The sequence below is a fragment of the Ovis aries genome, chromosome 15, assembly GCF_016772045.2.
Source record: "Ovis aries strain OAR_USU_Benz2616 breed Rambouillet chromosome 15, ARS-UI_Ramb_v3.0, whole genome shotgun sequence".
NCBI lineage: Eukaryota > Metazoa > Chordata > Mammalia > Artiodactyla > Bovidae > Ovis > Ovis aries.
In genome coordinates, this window is record NC_056068.1 from 47,302,091 (window position 1) to 47,317,706 (window position 15,616).

The window sequence follows — 15,616 nt, forward strand, 5'->3', positions numbered from 1 at the left end:
CAAAAACACACACAAAGAAAAAAATAAATGTAACAGAGAAATAAATGAATAAGAAAGTTTAAAATAAACAAAAAAAGAAAGCTTAAAAACAAAATAACTAAAACAATGTTTTTTAAAAAGATCAATAAATTAACAAAGCATAGCTAAAGTGACCAAAAAAAGTGAAAAAGCAAATCACCAAAATCAGGAATAAAAGACATTATTGTGATTATTATATAAATTAAAGGGATAATAGAGGATTGTTATAACCAACTGTATGCTTACAAATCAGGCAACTTAGAATAGACAACTTTCTACAAGGCATAGAATAACTGACTCAAGGACTGTAAAAAAAATCTAAATGATCCTAACACAAGCAAGATATTTTAAACCCTTTCAATAGAAAACACCCAGAGTGAGATAGTTCAATAGTTAATTCCATTGAATATTTAGAGAATAAATAGCAATCCTTCAAAAACTTTCTTCGGAAATAGAGAAAGAGGGAGGAAATCTCAACACATTGAATGGAGAAAAAAAGCCTCTTGGAATCTGAGGTATATTTGTCTATGACCAAGCTGCATCGTGAAGAAGCATCCAATAAATGCTTAACACTAGATCACAGATAACAGGGGCCTTTAGAAAACCTCCAAACACAGTGAATCTTCTCTCCACAATCAAATATTTACAGGGAAATTGGCACATTAAAAAAATGAAAATTTCCCCATTATTCTTGCATTCAATTCATGCCTTCACTTATTCTTAAAACCTCTGAAATAGATGCCAAGAAGGGGTACTGGAGGCCCAAAACAACCTTACTGACAACACCACGAAGAGCATAGCAACACAGAAGAGATGAAAACTTAGTCTTCATTTTTTTTCATACCTTGGATCCTCAGACTTCTTTCCAAGTCTTACCTGCAGCATCTCCATTGCTGATCCCTGCAAATGATGCTCCAGATCTGAGATGAGATCTCTCACCAATTGACTCTACTGGACCAGCTCATTCTCAGAATTTGCTATGTTCTGTAAACCAACTTACTCTTCATTTCTCAACTTTTGCAGTCCCTTCAGGTCCTCACTGTCCAGGATCACTCTGTTTTTTAAACTTTGCCTGGACATTTTGTCTCATGTTATACTCGATTCTTCAGGAATGAGAAAGAGGAGCAGAGCAATTCATGGTGAAACTGACTTTGCCCATTTTTTTCTATTTGACTTCAAAACTATGGCCCCAAATCTGCCCCAAGTTGCTGAGGACAACTCAGAGCCAAACGGGATCCCTGGGTGTGGGCAGGCTTCACACATCTGTCCAGGATGCTCATGCTTCTCTGCATTACTCCTGATCCCCTTCCACCACCCTCTGCCAAAAAGTTGAACCCCAAGGACAAAGCCATGAGCCATTGCCAGATGTCTTCTGAGAGTCAAAGGTTAAAACACATGACAAGAATGGAAAATGAAATTTGCTTGTCATCCTCATCAGAGAGTCCCTCTATAAGAATATCTCCCTCCAAATATCTGTGGCCATTTGTGATATGTTCTCTTTTCAGCCACCACTTTTATCAGGAAAGGATGAAGAAAAGGCCTAGTCAAATAACTTAACTGTCAGGGAACAAAGAAGAAGGCAGCACCTTGAGATCAACCCAAGGTCCTGCCAAGATATCTATCTAACTTCCTCAGGAAGCTTCTCCTCTTACCTTCCAGGTAGATATCTCTTTTCTGAAGTCAAATCCCATCTTCTCAGCTTCCTGCTTCTCCCTTTTCAACCTCTCCAGATATGACTGGAGCATTTTCTGTGAGAAAAGAATCACATCAGTGTCAAGAAAGGGCCTTCCTAGCAAGACTGTAGAGGATAAATGGTGGAGGAATCAGGCTGATTTCCAATAAATAAATAAATAAACTTTACATAAACTGAGAACAGCAATTAGAATATGATTTTTGATTTTAAAATTTAAAAAATAAAAAACTAAAACTAAAAAAAAAAAAAAGAAAGAAAAAATACTGAGGTGGAGAATGTGTTCTTTACAACTCAAGAGATAGAAATCACCATCTTCTCTCACCAGAAAGAAGACTGGTTCTCTTTGTTCTAGAAGAAACCTGGTTCTAGAGCAGGGAAAAAGTATACCTCAGTCTTCCCAATGTCCTAGTTTCCTTCCTGTTCAATGGGGTAACGAGAACTTCTCCTGGGCAGAGATCTCCACTTATTAACACAAGATGCATGAATGTCTACTTCTGACTAAGAATCTGTATGTAGGGCTATTACTTTGTAAGCGGGTGAGTGTACAGAAATGTTTTTCAGATATTAGAATGAAAGAAAAAGAAGAAGAGAGCAGTTCACGGTGGAGAATATCCTCTTCAGGGATCATAGCCTTGTCATGGTGAAAGGGCTGTGTAACTCAATGAATCTATGAGCCACGCAGTGCAGGGCCACCCAAGGTGGATGGGTCATAGTAAAGGGTTCTGACAAAATATGGTCCGCTAGAAGAGAGAATGGCAAACCACTCCATGAGAATTCCATAAACAGTCACACTCTGGGAGATGATGGCAGACAGATGGGCCTGGCATGCTTGCGGTCCTTGGGGTTGCAAAGAGCGGGACAAGGCTTAGTGACTGAACAACAACATGGGAAAGACAGAATCACAGGCCTTAGGTCCATGGTGACCAGGTAAAGTCCAATGTCAAGATTTCCCCTTAGGTATCATTTTCTGGCCTTTCTTCCCTCCATTCTGGTCTCTTACCTGCTACTGTTGGGCAACCTCCTCCATGAGGAATGTGTGGTGACCACGGTGCTCCTGGGACCACTCGCAAAGCCAGGGAATGAGCTTCCCATCTTCCAACGGAAGAGTAGGAGTTTCAGTGGTGCAGAGATTTCTGTCTTGCTCCTCCAGGCTCCCCTTGACCTCGCTGAACTTCTGCACTATGCTGGCCTCATGCCTATTAGGCCGCAGGTTCCCAGGCTCATAATTGAATCTGCACACAGGGCAGTTACTCTCTCCCTCTTGGCCAATATTTGACTCCTTGTTGTTTGTAGTGATGCAGGCTTGGTAGAAGCTGTGGCCAGTCAAGGCTCAAGGGTTCTGTCAGAAGCTCCAGGCAAATGGGGCAGGTCACTTCCTACTGTAGGTTCACCAGGATTACTGAAGCCATGACAGCTGTTTGCCTGCTCCTACCTCTCCTGGCTTCTATGGGTTCTCTTGCTTACAGATCCCTGCATGACTGGGAATGTTAAAAGGGGGAGAGTAAGAAAGGTAGACATACATGATACTGCTGCTGCTACTGCTAAGTCGCTTCAGTCGTGTCCGACTGTGCGACCCCATAGACGGCAGCCCACCAGGCTCCCCCGTCCCTGGGATTCTCCAGGCAAGAGTACTGGAGTGGGGTGCCATTGCCTTCTCTGTACATGATACTAACAGGCTATAAATCAAGTACAGTCCAAAACCAAGTTACTGAAGGACAAAAAAGAAAATGTGAAAAAACAAAGGAAAGAGCTTGATGACCTGGTGAAAAGAACATTTTTTGATAATTTTAAGCACTCTACTCTTTCATATCACATGACAAATTCCATCTTTATGTATGTAATGATTTTTATTATTTCATTTTACTAAACGAAAGGGTGATCTGAGACATTTTCTACCAAGATACTTGTATGATTCACCGTCTATCCTGCTTTTTCATTCCTATGCCCCAAAATTATCCTCAGTATGAATAGGTTGAAACCACTTATGCCTTTGGGCATACATACCTGGTCTTACATGGAATGGTAGCCCTGATTTTCATATAACTCTCTCTCATACTTCAATAAACCCTTTCCTTACATATTCTCTCATAATAAAGACGTGCTCTAAGTTGTTTACAATGTAATCACTGCCATCATTTACTTTACCTTTGCAATTATTTCTATCGTCATCATATATGACAACGTGCTTGTGTATACAGAGGGAGCAAAGCTTCTATCAGATGTGCAACTAGAAATAGTGACATAAATATCACACATCTGAAATACAAAGAATAGAGATGAACTTCATGTATTTGAGATCCTCCTTCAGAGGCCTATCTCCTCTTCCACTCAGTTAATCAAATGCAGATAACTTCATGGACCCAGTGATACCCAGAGCAATACAGAGGTGGGTGTAAAGAAGTGAGGACATCAGAGCTGCTGAGAGTTTTGGGGAAGTCTTGAGTATGCAAATTCAGATTTGGAAATGTGCCAAGCACATTGGTAGAAGTCTGAAGATGTGACATGCCTGTGGATTGTGGGGAGAGATATAGTGTATATACTCATAAGATCACACATGTCAGATACATTAAAAAAAATATAGAAACAGATGAAGAATAATAGGCAGCATCATTCAACTAATTATCATTGACAAATTATATGCTAGCTGCTTGGGGCTGGTGCATGGGGATGACCCAGAAAGATGTTATGGGGAGGGAGGTGGGAGGGGGGTTCATGTTTGGGAATGCATGTAAGAATTAAAGATTTTAAAATTTAAAAATAAAAACTAAAAAAAAAATATTAAAAAAAAATATTATTTACCACAAAAAAAAAATTATATGCTAGCAATGGGAATAATATCAACAAACACAAAGATGAATCTAAACAGAGGGTTTGAGGAAGAAACATTAAGATGGCAGAGCTCTAAGTTGTTTACAATGTAATCACTGCCATCATTACTTTACACCTGAGAGAATGGTCATTAAAAAGTAAAAATCTACAAATGATAAATGCTGGAGCAGGTGTGGAGAAAAGGGAACACTCCTAGATCGTTGGTGGGAATGCAAATTGGTACAGCCACTATGGAGAACAGCATAGGGCTTCCTTTAAAAAACCAAAAATAAAACAATTATATGATCGAACAATTCTACTCCTGGGGATATACCCAGAGACAAACACAATTCCAAAAGATTCCATACTTCTAGTTTTCACTGTAGAACCTTTGCAAGCCAGGACATGCAAGTGATGTAAACGTCCATTAACAGAGGAATGGATAAAGAATATGTGGTAAGATTTGGTTACATATATAAATACATTTCAGGTAGTGGTTTTCAATGATACTGGCTAGTGGTGGAGAATGAGAAATAGGAGAAATTTAAAAATAGATGCTAATTGTGCAGTGATGACAAGTGAATACTCAATAGTCCTCCAATTCTTGCTAGTGTTTGTAGATCAGCTGCCAGCACACAGAATAGTCATTGGCTAAGGGATTGAAATGTTATGCTTTGTTATTTTTATGTATAAAGTATTGGGGCTTCCCAGGTGGGCACTAATGGTAAAGAACCTGCCTGACAATGCAGGAGAGATGTAAGAGACAGGAATTCAATCCCTGGGTTGGGATTGAACCTGGGGTTGGGAAGATCCCCTGGAGGAGTGCATGGCAACCCACTTCAGTATTCTTGCCTGGAGAATCCCATGGACGGAGGAGCCTGGAGTGCTATAGTCCATAGGGTCGCAAAGAGACAAACATGACTGCATCAACTTAGCATACATGCATAAAGTATTGAGATAATTGCTAAAATCAGAACTGGAAAGACTAAAGCCCATACATCCACTGAATTATTGGGAATGGACTGTAAGATTGCATAGGTGAATAAGATGTATCATGTAGTTTGATGTGAAGGGAAGTTTTGATGGAGTTATCTGAAGTGTACTTTGAATTTCCTAAAAGATGCACTGAGAATAGTATTAACATTAATAATGCTAGAATTAGGAATAAGACATCCAAGGTGTCTTTGATTGTGTAGTATGGATGAGGTGGAATTTTGTCTGTATCAGATGAGATTCCTCCTGGGACATTAAGGCATAAAGGGAAAGGTAAGCAGTTAAGAGAGAGCGGTTTTGTCAACTGAGAACTACCCCCAGGCTCATTCAACTAGACTAGTATCCATGAAGAGAATTGCTGGAAAGAGTTTTGTAATGACTGCTGTACATCAAGAGGATATTCGACCTCAAGATGTGGCATAACCTATGAATGCTGTGGCTATTACTGTGGAAAGAAGATTAATTCTGATGTTTCAATGTTTCCGGGAAGATGACTGCTAGAATTTCTCAGGAAGTCCTGGCTAGAAGTAGGAGTACTCCTAGAGGTGAGAACTCAGTCAGTGTACCCGTTAGAAAGTTAAAATACATGTGTGTGTGCTGTCGCTTCAGTCATATCTGACTCTTTCAACCCTATGGATTGTAGCCTGCCAGGTTCCTCTGTCCATGGGGATTCGCCAGGCAGGAATAATGGAGTGGGTTGCCATGCCCTCCTCCGGGAGATCTTCCTGACCCAGGGATCAAACCCCTGTCTTTTATGTCTCCTGCATTGGCAGAAGGGTTCTTTACGACTGCCACCACCTGCTGGAAGCTGAAGAAGTGAAGCACAGTGGGGATAGTGCTCTTTACTAACACTGTCACTAGTCATCTCCAATACAGCCCCACACTGCACCCCCAACTGAAAGTTTCATGAAGTCAGATAAGGACTTTATTTTACTGAATAATGCCTAAGGTGTGTAAAAGAGTGAAAAATACAGTTCTACAGATGTAAATGTGACTACAATTTAGCTGAACTGAACATCTTGATGATAACACATCTATCTACTCTTCTTCATGTAAACACAATTGCTGTATCACATAATGAAATTCAGCAATTTTTATGGTATTATGAACAAAATATGGCTCCTTTGAGAAGGACTGGCCAGTAATTATTCCTATCTCCTCTTTCTTTCTAAAATTTACAAGACTAGTATTTAATCTGTCTCCACTACCACATTTTAACCACAGTAACTCTTACTTTGGCCTAAGATTTTTTCAAAGGAGAAAATATCCACAGGCCAAAGGAAGAAATATTTCACTGGATTCCTCTCTAGGCATGACATTTAATGACTAGAGCTTAAATTCAGAGCCTTAGTTCAGTTCAGTTCAGTTCAGTCACTCAGCCGTGTCCGACTCTTTGTGACCCCATGGACTGCAGCACACCAGGCTTTCCTGTCCATCACCAACTCCCAAAGCTTGCTCAAACTCATGTCCATCATGTCGGTGATGTCATTCAACCATTTCATCCTCTATTGTCTCCTTCTTCTCCCACCTTCAATCTTTCCCGGAACTAGGGTCTTTTCCAATGAGTCACATCAGGTGGCCAAAGTACTGGAGTTTCAGCTTCAGCATCAGTCCTTCCAGTGGATATTCAGGACTGATTTCCTTTAGGATAGACTGGTTGGATCTCCTTGCTCTCCAAGGGACTCTCAAGAGTCTTCTCCAACACCACAGTTCAAAAGAATCAATTCTTCGTCGCTCAGCTTTCTTTATAGTCCAACTCTCACATCCATACATGACTACCGGAAAAACCATAGCTTTGACTAGACAGATCTTTGTTGGTAAAGTAATGTCTCTGGTTTTAATAAGCTGTCTAGGTTGATCATAGCTTTTCTTCCAAGGAGTAAGTGTCTTCATGTCATGGCTGCAGTCACCATCTGCAGTGATTTTGGAGCCCTCTCCCCCCACAAAAAAATAAAGTCTCTCACTCTTTCTATCATTTCCCCATCTATTTGCCATGAAGTGATGGGACTGGATGCCATGATCTTAGTTAGCTGAATGTTAAGTTTTAAGCCAATTTTTTCCCTCTCCTCTTTTCCTTTCATCAAGAGGCTCTTAAGTTCTTTTTCTCTTTCTGCCATAAGGGTGGTGTCATTTGGTGTCCGGGCAATCTTGATTCCAGTTTGTGCAGAGGCTTCTGGAGGCTTATAAATCTAGTGCTTTATAAAACAAACAAATAAATTCTCAACCAAGGAAACTGGGTCAGTTCAGAGAGTCAAAGAAAGAGTATAAGGATGGATATTGGATCTGTAGAAGAATTAGGAAGAGAATTGGACAGAGAAAATACATTTGGATAAGGGAGTTAATTTCTTTTCAACATTGAAAACAGTACCCCTATGCTGTGTTTGTCATATAAGCACTGTGACTTCACTCTCTCGAATCCTCTCCAACTTTGATTGAATAATATACCTAAAAATACATCTGAATATCTCTGCATTAACCACCATACTCCATATCATCATTGTCGTCTTCCTTAAGTATGAGGGGATGCAGTGTCACAACCACTTTGAACACAATATGACAGTTTGTATTACAATATACCCTACAATCCAGCAATTCAACTACAGATAAGACTATGTATTTCAATGACTAAAGGTATTTATTCTAACAAACAACACTTCTAACCCATAGATCAACATTATAAACCTTGAACAAATTGTGTTTTTTTTTTAAACTATGAAAGCACTAGAGAGTGACAAAAGAGAATCTACAGTGTACTTATAGAAAAGTTACACTTACCTAGAAAAAGAGAACATTATTGAGGGAGTTTCTTTGTTTTATGACTTTTAGCTTGACAGAGATCTCTATTGATAGGAGATGGGTCAGTTAAAACTCAGTAAACAACATACAGACTTACTGGTTTGAAAAAGAAAAGGAATGTTTGAGAGCTGCCAGATTATCTAGAAAGTGGTAGGAAAATATATGTAAAAGAGAGAGCAAGAAGAAGAATACAAATTTGTGCATATAAACTCAGTGAATATCTGAACTGTACACGTTTGAGATAGGTATCAAGCAGCCTATGTAAGGCTAACAAAACTGAACAAAGACTTTAGGTCCTTCAAAATGCAGGGGTGAATTGAGAATTTGAGTTCCATAAGTTAACTATCTGAATAAAAACCAATCAAATTCTTCAGAGATATAAACAGAATCCAGAATCTCAACATCTTATTCGAAACATGGTTGAGGGATTTTATATACAATTTAAGAGTATTCAACATAAAATGAAACTAGAAATGTGGTGCATATTCCAGAGAAAAATAATCTCTGGGGATCAGCTCCAAAATAATCCAGATATTAAATGTAATAGACAAGGAATTCACAGCAGCCATCATATCAAGTATGGAATGTATAAAAGAAAATAACTTTATATTTAACATGCACTCAGTTCAGTTCAGTTCAGTTCAGTCACTCAGTCATGTCCGACTCTGAGACCCCATGAATTGCAGCGCGCCAGGCCTCCCTTTCCATCTCCAACTCCCAGAGTGCACTCAGACTCACGTCCATCGAGTCAGTGATGCCAATCCGGCCATCTCATCCTCTGTCATCCCCTTCTCCTGCCCTTAATCCCTCCCAGCATCAGAGTCTTTTCCAATGAGTATTCACAGTGAAAATTTGTTGAGAAGGAGATCAGAAGAACCTTGGAAATAAACCGGCTCTTCACATGAGGTGGCCAAAGTACTGAAGTTTCAGCTTCAGCATCATTCCCTCCAAAGAAATCCCAGGGATGATCTACTTCAGATTGGACTGGTTGGATCTCCTTGCAGTCCAAGGGACTCTCAAGAGTCTTCTCCAACACCACAGTTCAAAAGCATCAATTCTAGATGAAGACAAATAGAAATAGATTTTTATTGACAAACTAAAACTAAAAATGATAATCAGTCAAAAAACAGATTAAGTTTTGGCTTAAGAGAATCACAAAAGAAAGACTAGTTGTGTTTTAAAGTATGAATATATACTAAATACCATGTTAAAAAATTCAAGGTAACAACATAGGCTTTAAGTACAGAAAAAATACTAGGATATTGCAGTTATAAAACTGCAAGTGTAGTTGAGCTAAATAAGAAACAAGAGGATAAAAGTCACATGCTCATGTCAATGCAGGCAGAAATGCATTACACGATCCACTATCCAGTCATGGTAGTAATAAATTAGAGATACCAATCTGCTCAAGCTAAGTAAGAAAAAGCACACAGTTAACATCGCATTTAATGGTTAAATATTGAATACATTCTCTGTTTGACTGGGAACATATCAAAGACCATGTCAACATTCATTCCTCATTGAACTGTAGGTCCTAGCCCAAAAAATAAGAAAAGCAAGTAAAAGTATATGAATGAATGAACCCATAAGAGGAAGCCGGTTTATTTCCAAGGTTCTTCTGATCTCCTTCTCAACAAATTTTCACTGTGAATACCCATTTCCCAAATTAATGTCCCAGTACACATCTAAAGTCTAAAAAATATAAGATGAAATAATTGCCACTTAGAAGCTGAGAGGTGAAAAGGAGAAACCCTAGAACTTATACTGAATCACGAGAGACCCCACATTTGATGCCTAGTGAGTTTTTGTTTTGTTTCGTATTTTCTTTTGAACCCAGAATTACTTCTCAGGGCATTTTCTGAGAAGAAACAGTGTAAATGGAAGCAACTTAGAGGCTTCATGTGCATGTTAGGGGAGGGCTTCACAAGAGGAGACACTGTTAAAAACAGGATGTCCCCATTTGAAGGACTTTTGAGGGGTTACCTAACTTAGGTAGTTCACTCTATAACATATTTCACATCTTGAACTAGAAGCTTGGCAATTCCAGGATAAAATTGTTGAGGAACTTAGCGTGCAAAAAGTGCGTGTAAATGAAGCAGCTCTGCCACATACAGGTGGTTCAACTTAGCTTGAATTACAAATCCAGTGAATGCAATATTGTGTTTAATTCCCAGCCCTGCTTCCTGATTCACATATGACTAGACATCCAAACCATAATTTTTCAAGTTTCTCAAACTATTATTTTACGGAGTAATACCAAAAGCCCACTTCTCAACACTCTATTCCAACTGTCTATGAGCAAAGAGATCAAAGATCCTGCAACGGATCTCTTTGGTTTTAACACTGTAGATAATGGGGTTCATCACAGGAGGTGCTAGTATATAGACACTGGCCATACTGACGTGTATAATTGCTGGGGGGCATGCTTGGCAAAGCGGTGAGTCATGGACACACCCACCATGGGCACGTAAAGGACCAAAACAGCCAAAATGTGGGACAGACAGTTACTGAGGGCCTGGAGCCTTTCAACCTGGGAGGCAATTCTGAGGCCGTGTCTCAGGATGAGTGCATAGCACAGCACAATGAGCAAGGGGTCCAGTATGATAATAAGCAGAGCTACAACACATCCATACCCATTATTTGTAGTGGTGCCAGCACATACCAGGTGAACCATGTCTTGATGGAGGCTGTAGGAGTGGGAGAGATGAGGGGAGCCACAAAAGGGGAGCCTTTTCAACAGGAACAATGCAGGGAGAACAGCCAGAAGCCAGTGGCAAACGATGGCTAGACCTATTCTGCAGATTGCCTTCTTGGTGAGGATGGGAAAATAATGGAGAAGGTGGCAAATGGCCAGTAGTGGTCAAAAGACATGGCCGACACAGAAGATTCCATAAAGGAGAATCCATGGAGGAAGAAGAACTGAATAAAGCAAGCCTCAAAGCTCATTTCTGAGGCACTGAAGCAGAGGATCCTCATGAGTTGTAGGCAAAATGGTGAGGCTAAGTCCCAGGTCTGTTAGGGCCAACATGGAGAGAAACAAGTACATGAGCTCATGCAGAGAGGGCTCTGCGCTGATGACAGCCAGTATGGTGGTGTTGCCTGCAATAGAGATAGTGTAGAGACAGCAGAATGGGATGGAAATCCAGGTATGGAAGACCTCAAGGCCAGGGATGCCCCTGAGGATGAAGTAGAAGGGGACTTGGGTGGAGTTAGTAACCAAAAACATGACTGGAGGAGGCAGCCACAAGACCAGAGTTTGTTGCAAAATCTGCGAAAAATGGGAAACATAAGATTAAAGTTCTACAACCATGTAAAATCATCATGTGATGTATTGTTCAGAGAGATCTGGTTAAAGAGATAAACAGGAAGTGAGCTCACAAATGATTTATTATTTTTGCTTGTTTTAGCTCAAAGCTTGTCATTCACCTAGTTGAGAGCATAAATCAGTCATTTTTTTAACCCAAGGACTTTTTTATCTGTCCAGAAAGTGGTTATGCCCTTGTAGCAGGAAAGTATAGGACTGTTTTATTGCTGTTGGAGAGAATAGCTAGAGAGAAAAAACTACTATAGGATATTCTTTGATACAATAAAGTTTGGAGAAGAGAGAGCATAGACTGATAAAGTTAAAAAGCAATACAATATACTGTCACCTATAAATTGGCATTTGCGTTCTACCTCTGCAAAGATCAAATTATGAGCCACTGCAGCTGCTGAACTTGAACACCTCTTGAAAGGAGTTCAGGGTGGAGATCAAGAATGAGACACTGTGTTCTGGGAAAAACTGGCAGAACATGTCTTCAGATAGTTAGATGTTTTCAGGAGATTTCATGAGCCCAGTTCTTGCCTCTTCTTGTATCTAGAAAAGCACTGAAATTCTTCATAGTGACCTCTGCCCCTGGTGACCAGCAGTAATCTACAAAGAAATATGAGCTTGATTGCATGTATTCTCCCTTCACCAAAATCATATGTATACTGATCGTATGTATACCAACATCTTTGGAACAGTTTTGTTAGAGCAAGTTTGTGTGCCTGATGCAGTGAGGCCAAACAGACGGAAACACTGAAGTTTGGAGCAGAGAAGTATTTATTGCAGGGCCATGCAAGGAGAGAAGTTTCTGTGCTACAGTCACTCCCCTCCCCCGACCCACCACCCTGAGCTCCCGGCACAGGGGGAAATTCAGCTAAGAATTTTTAAAAACCAAGTAAGGGATGGGGGTTTCAGGGTATGAAATCAGTGAGTATACAATTCTGAGTGGCTGAGGGTGAGTGAACAGGGTGATATTACAGGGTTAACATTATCAGTCACATTATTGCATCAAATACTTCTATCTAGGTATATCTAAAGTAGAAGATATGGGGAAAAGCCTGTCCTGGGAAAGCCCCTTAGGCTCCTGCTGGGTTAAAATTCCCCCTTTTTCTTTGATAATTCTCAATCTAGAGGAGAATAAGTTTTGAACATAAAAAGAATACAGGTTCAGATAAAGAGGTTAATCATGCACTTGATAGAGGTACCTACAGGGTTCTGCTGGGTTACAGTTCCAACAGACACAGCTGTGAGGATGACTAGGCACGTCTGAGTCTGACAGCTACTCCATTTTTATATCCAAATGCATTTCTATCCTAAATGGCTAAAAAAGACATCACCATTAGTGATTTTAATGCTTTTTAAGATGTGATAATTTAGGCTCATAAAAATCTTCTTAAAATTTCTATTTGAGAGCCTGTTTTGCCAGTTTTACCCCTGAGCACAGAGTGCCCCATTCCTAATCTCCACCCTGAAACTCCTTTCAGGGGATGTTCAAGATCAGCAACTGCAGTGGCTCATGATTTAATCCTTGTAGAGGTAGAGAGCAAGTGTCGGTTTCCAGCTGGCAAGGCCTTTTTGTATTTATAAATTTGATCCTGGCTTTGGGGGTATTTCATGACCATTTCATCCCGTGGTGCTAGGAATGCTCATTCCCAAATCTGGTGAAGACTTCCTGGTAAGCCACTCAGTGTGCTGAGCTTCCCTGGTGGCTCAGATGGAAAAGAATCTGCCTGAAGTGTGGAAGACCTGGGTTTGATCCCTGGGTCTGGAAGATCCCCTGGAGAAGGGAATGGCAACCCACTCCAGTATTTGCCTGGGAAGGAATATCTCATGACTTAGGGGCCCTCTGAAGCATCCCAGAGCAAGCTGAAGTCAAAAGAAATTTAATTAGAATTGGATAGTGTGTGTGTGTTAGTTGCTCAGTCCTGTACGACTCTTTGCGACCTCATGGACTGTAGCCCGCCAGGCTTCTCTGTCCATGGTATGCTCCTCCAGGCAAGAATACTGGAGTGGGTTGCCATGCCCTCCTCCAGGGGATCTTCCCGACCCAGTTACTAAACCCAGGTCTCTTACTTCTCCTGCATCAGCAAGCAGGTTCTTTACCACTAGTGCCACCTGGGAAACCCAGAATTGGATAAAAAGTTCATCAAAAACATCAAAAAGTTTTAAGAACATTTGGTCTGGTAGAATCATAGGTCACTTTGAATATTTCAAAACAAAATCATATCATTGAAAGGCAAGAAAGTTCACACAATATATTATCAAAAGCAGCATTTGAAGTAAACTTGTTCTTTTGGCAGAAAGGAACCAAATCTAGTCCTGTACCAGTCTACTTGTGGTGCTTCCCTGGTGGCTCAGATGGTAAAACATCTGCCTACAATGCGGGAGACCGGGGTTCAATCCCTGGGTTGGGAAGCTCTCTTGGAGAAGGAAATGGCACCCCACTCCAGTACTCTTACCTGGAAAATCCCATGGATGGAGGAGCCAGGTAGGCTACAGTCCATGGGGTCGCAAAGAGTCGGACACGACTGAGTGACTTCACTTCACCAATCTACTTTAATAACAAAATCCATTTACCCAATTAAGTTTAAACTAAAATAAGCCTGACCATGCATAACTTATTTTTTCTCAAAATATATAACCCACTTTTCTACTATATAGTGAAATGTTTTATTATGTCTAGTAACTTTAATTACATTGTTAAATTAGAATCCCCAACTTTTAAACACCTTAATATCTAATGAAAACCAAGAGGGCAAGTAATTTTTACCAAAATCTGGAGAGATTATTTTAGATAATTTTCAGACCATAATTATTCATATAGTTTAATTAACTCAAAAAATTCACCACACCAAGTTATTTTTCTCACCGACAGATTTGCAACAGATATCACAAGATTTCCTTTATCTTCTACTAAACCAAGGCTCAGTGAAAATGTTACTTTGTGAAAGCATGAAAATTGATGATGCTAAATACCTAATTAATTAATTAGACAAATAATTTAGAGCTAATTAATCAAGAAACTAACCTTAATACCAAGTACCAACAATATAGTATTTCCCCTTTCACATGAACTTGAAGCTCATTTTGTCTAACATTTTAAATATTTGAATTGCAAGTGCTTAAAGTTCTAGGTGTCCAATACTTTTGCCACCTGATGTGAAGAGACTACTAATTGGAAAAGACCCTGATGCTGGGAAAGATTAAAGGCCAGAGAAGGGGACAACAGAGGACGAGATGGTTGGATGACATCACCAACTCAAGGGACATGAGTTTGAGCAAACTCCAGGAGACGCTGAAGGACAAGGAAGCCTGGCATGCCTCAGTCCAAGGGGTCGCAAAGAGCCAGACACAACTGAGCGACTGAAACAGCAAAGTCCTATATAGCTCAGTGGTAAAGAATCTGCCTGCAACATAGGAGATGCAGGTTCTATCCCTGGGTCAGAATGATCCCTAGGAGAAGGAAATGGCAACCCATTCCAGTCTTCTTGCCTGGGAAATGCCAAGGACAGAGGAGCCTGGCAGGCTACAGTCCATGGAGTCACAACAGTCGAACACAACTTAGTGACTAAATACAAAGAATAGTTGGAATGCATTAAATTTGCTTGTTAGATAATCACAGTTTTACTGTTTTTTCTTGATGATCTCTTATGAAACTTATGTAAACTTTGGCTGAGGGAGCACTCCCAGCAGTTTTGAGGGGTCTTTATTTAATGTTATGTCTACATCCCTGTTTTCTTCAGATCCTAGCAACACAGATAAGCTCCAGAGGGCCTAGGTAGATCATTTACATCTCAAAGGCACAGGAGGATAAAATGCAAATTTTTTCTACTTATACAAAACCCAGCCATCTTGAGGTATATTCAAGGAACTCTCTTTTTCCAGTTTCCAACTCAGTTTTTTTAAAAAAAGAAAGAAAACCAAGTAACAGTATTAGACAATAATACATATCATCTGCTCACACTCTCAGGCCACTCTTAACAAAACCAGGAAGAGAGTAA

General features: G+C 40.1%; 1 protein-coding gene and 1 pseudogene across 1 annotated transcript; both read right to left on the reverse strand.

Moving 5' to 3' along the window:
* Positions 1 to 193: 193 nt before the first annotated feature.
* Positions 194 to 3,153, reverse strand: LOC105614127 (tripartite motif-containing protein 5-like; annotated as a pseudogene).
* Positions 3,154 to 10,587: 7,434 nt separating this feature from the next.
* Positions 10,588 to 11,534, reverse strand: LOC101118638 (olfactory receptor 51Q1). Its single transcript, XM_012095903.3, is given in 4 exon segments — positions 10,588 to 10,725; positions 10,728 to 11,161; positions 11,164 to 11,287; positions 11,289 to 11,534. Coding segments are annotated over 4 exon segments (942 nt in total).
* Positions 11,535 to 15,616: the final 4,082 nt, after the last annotated feature.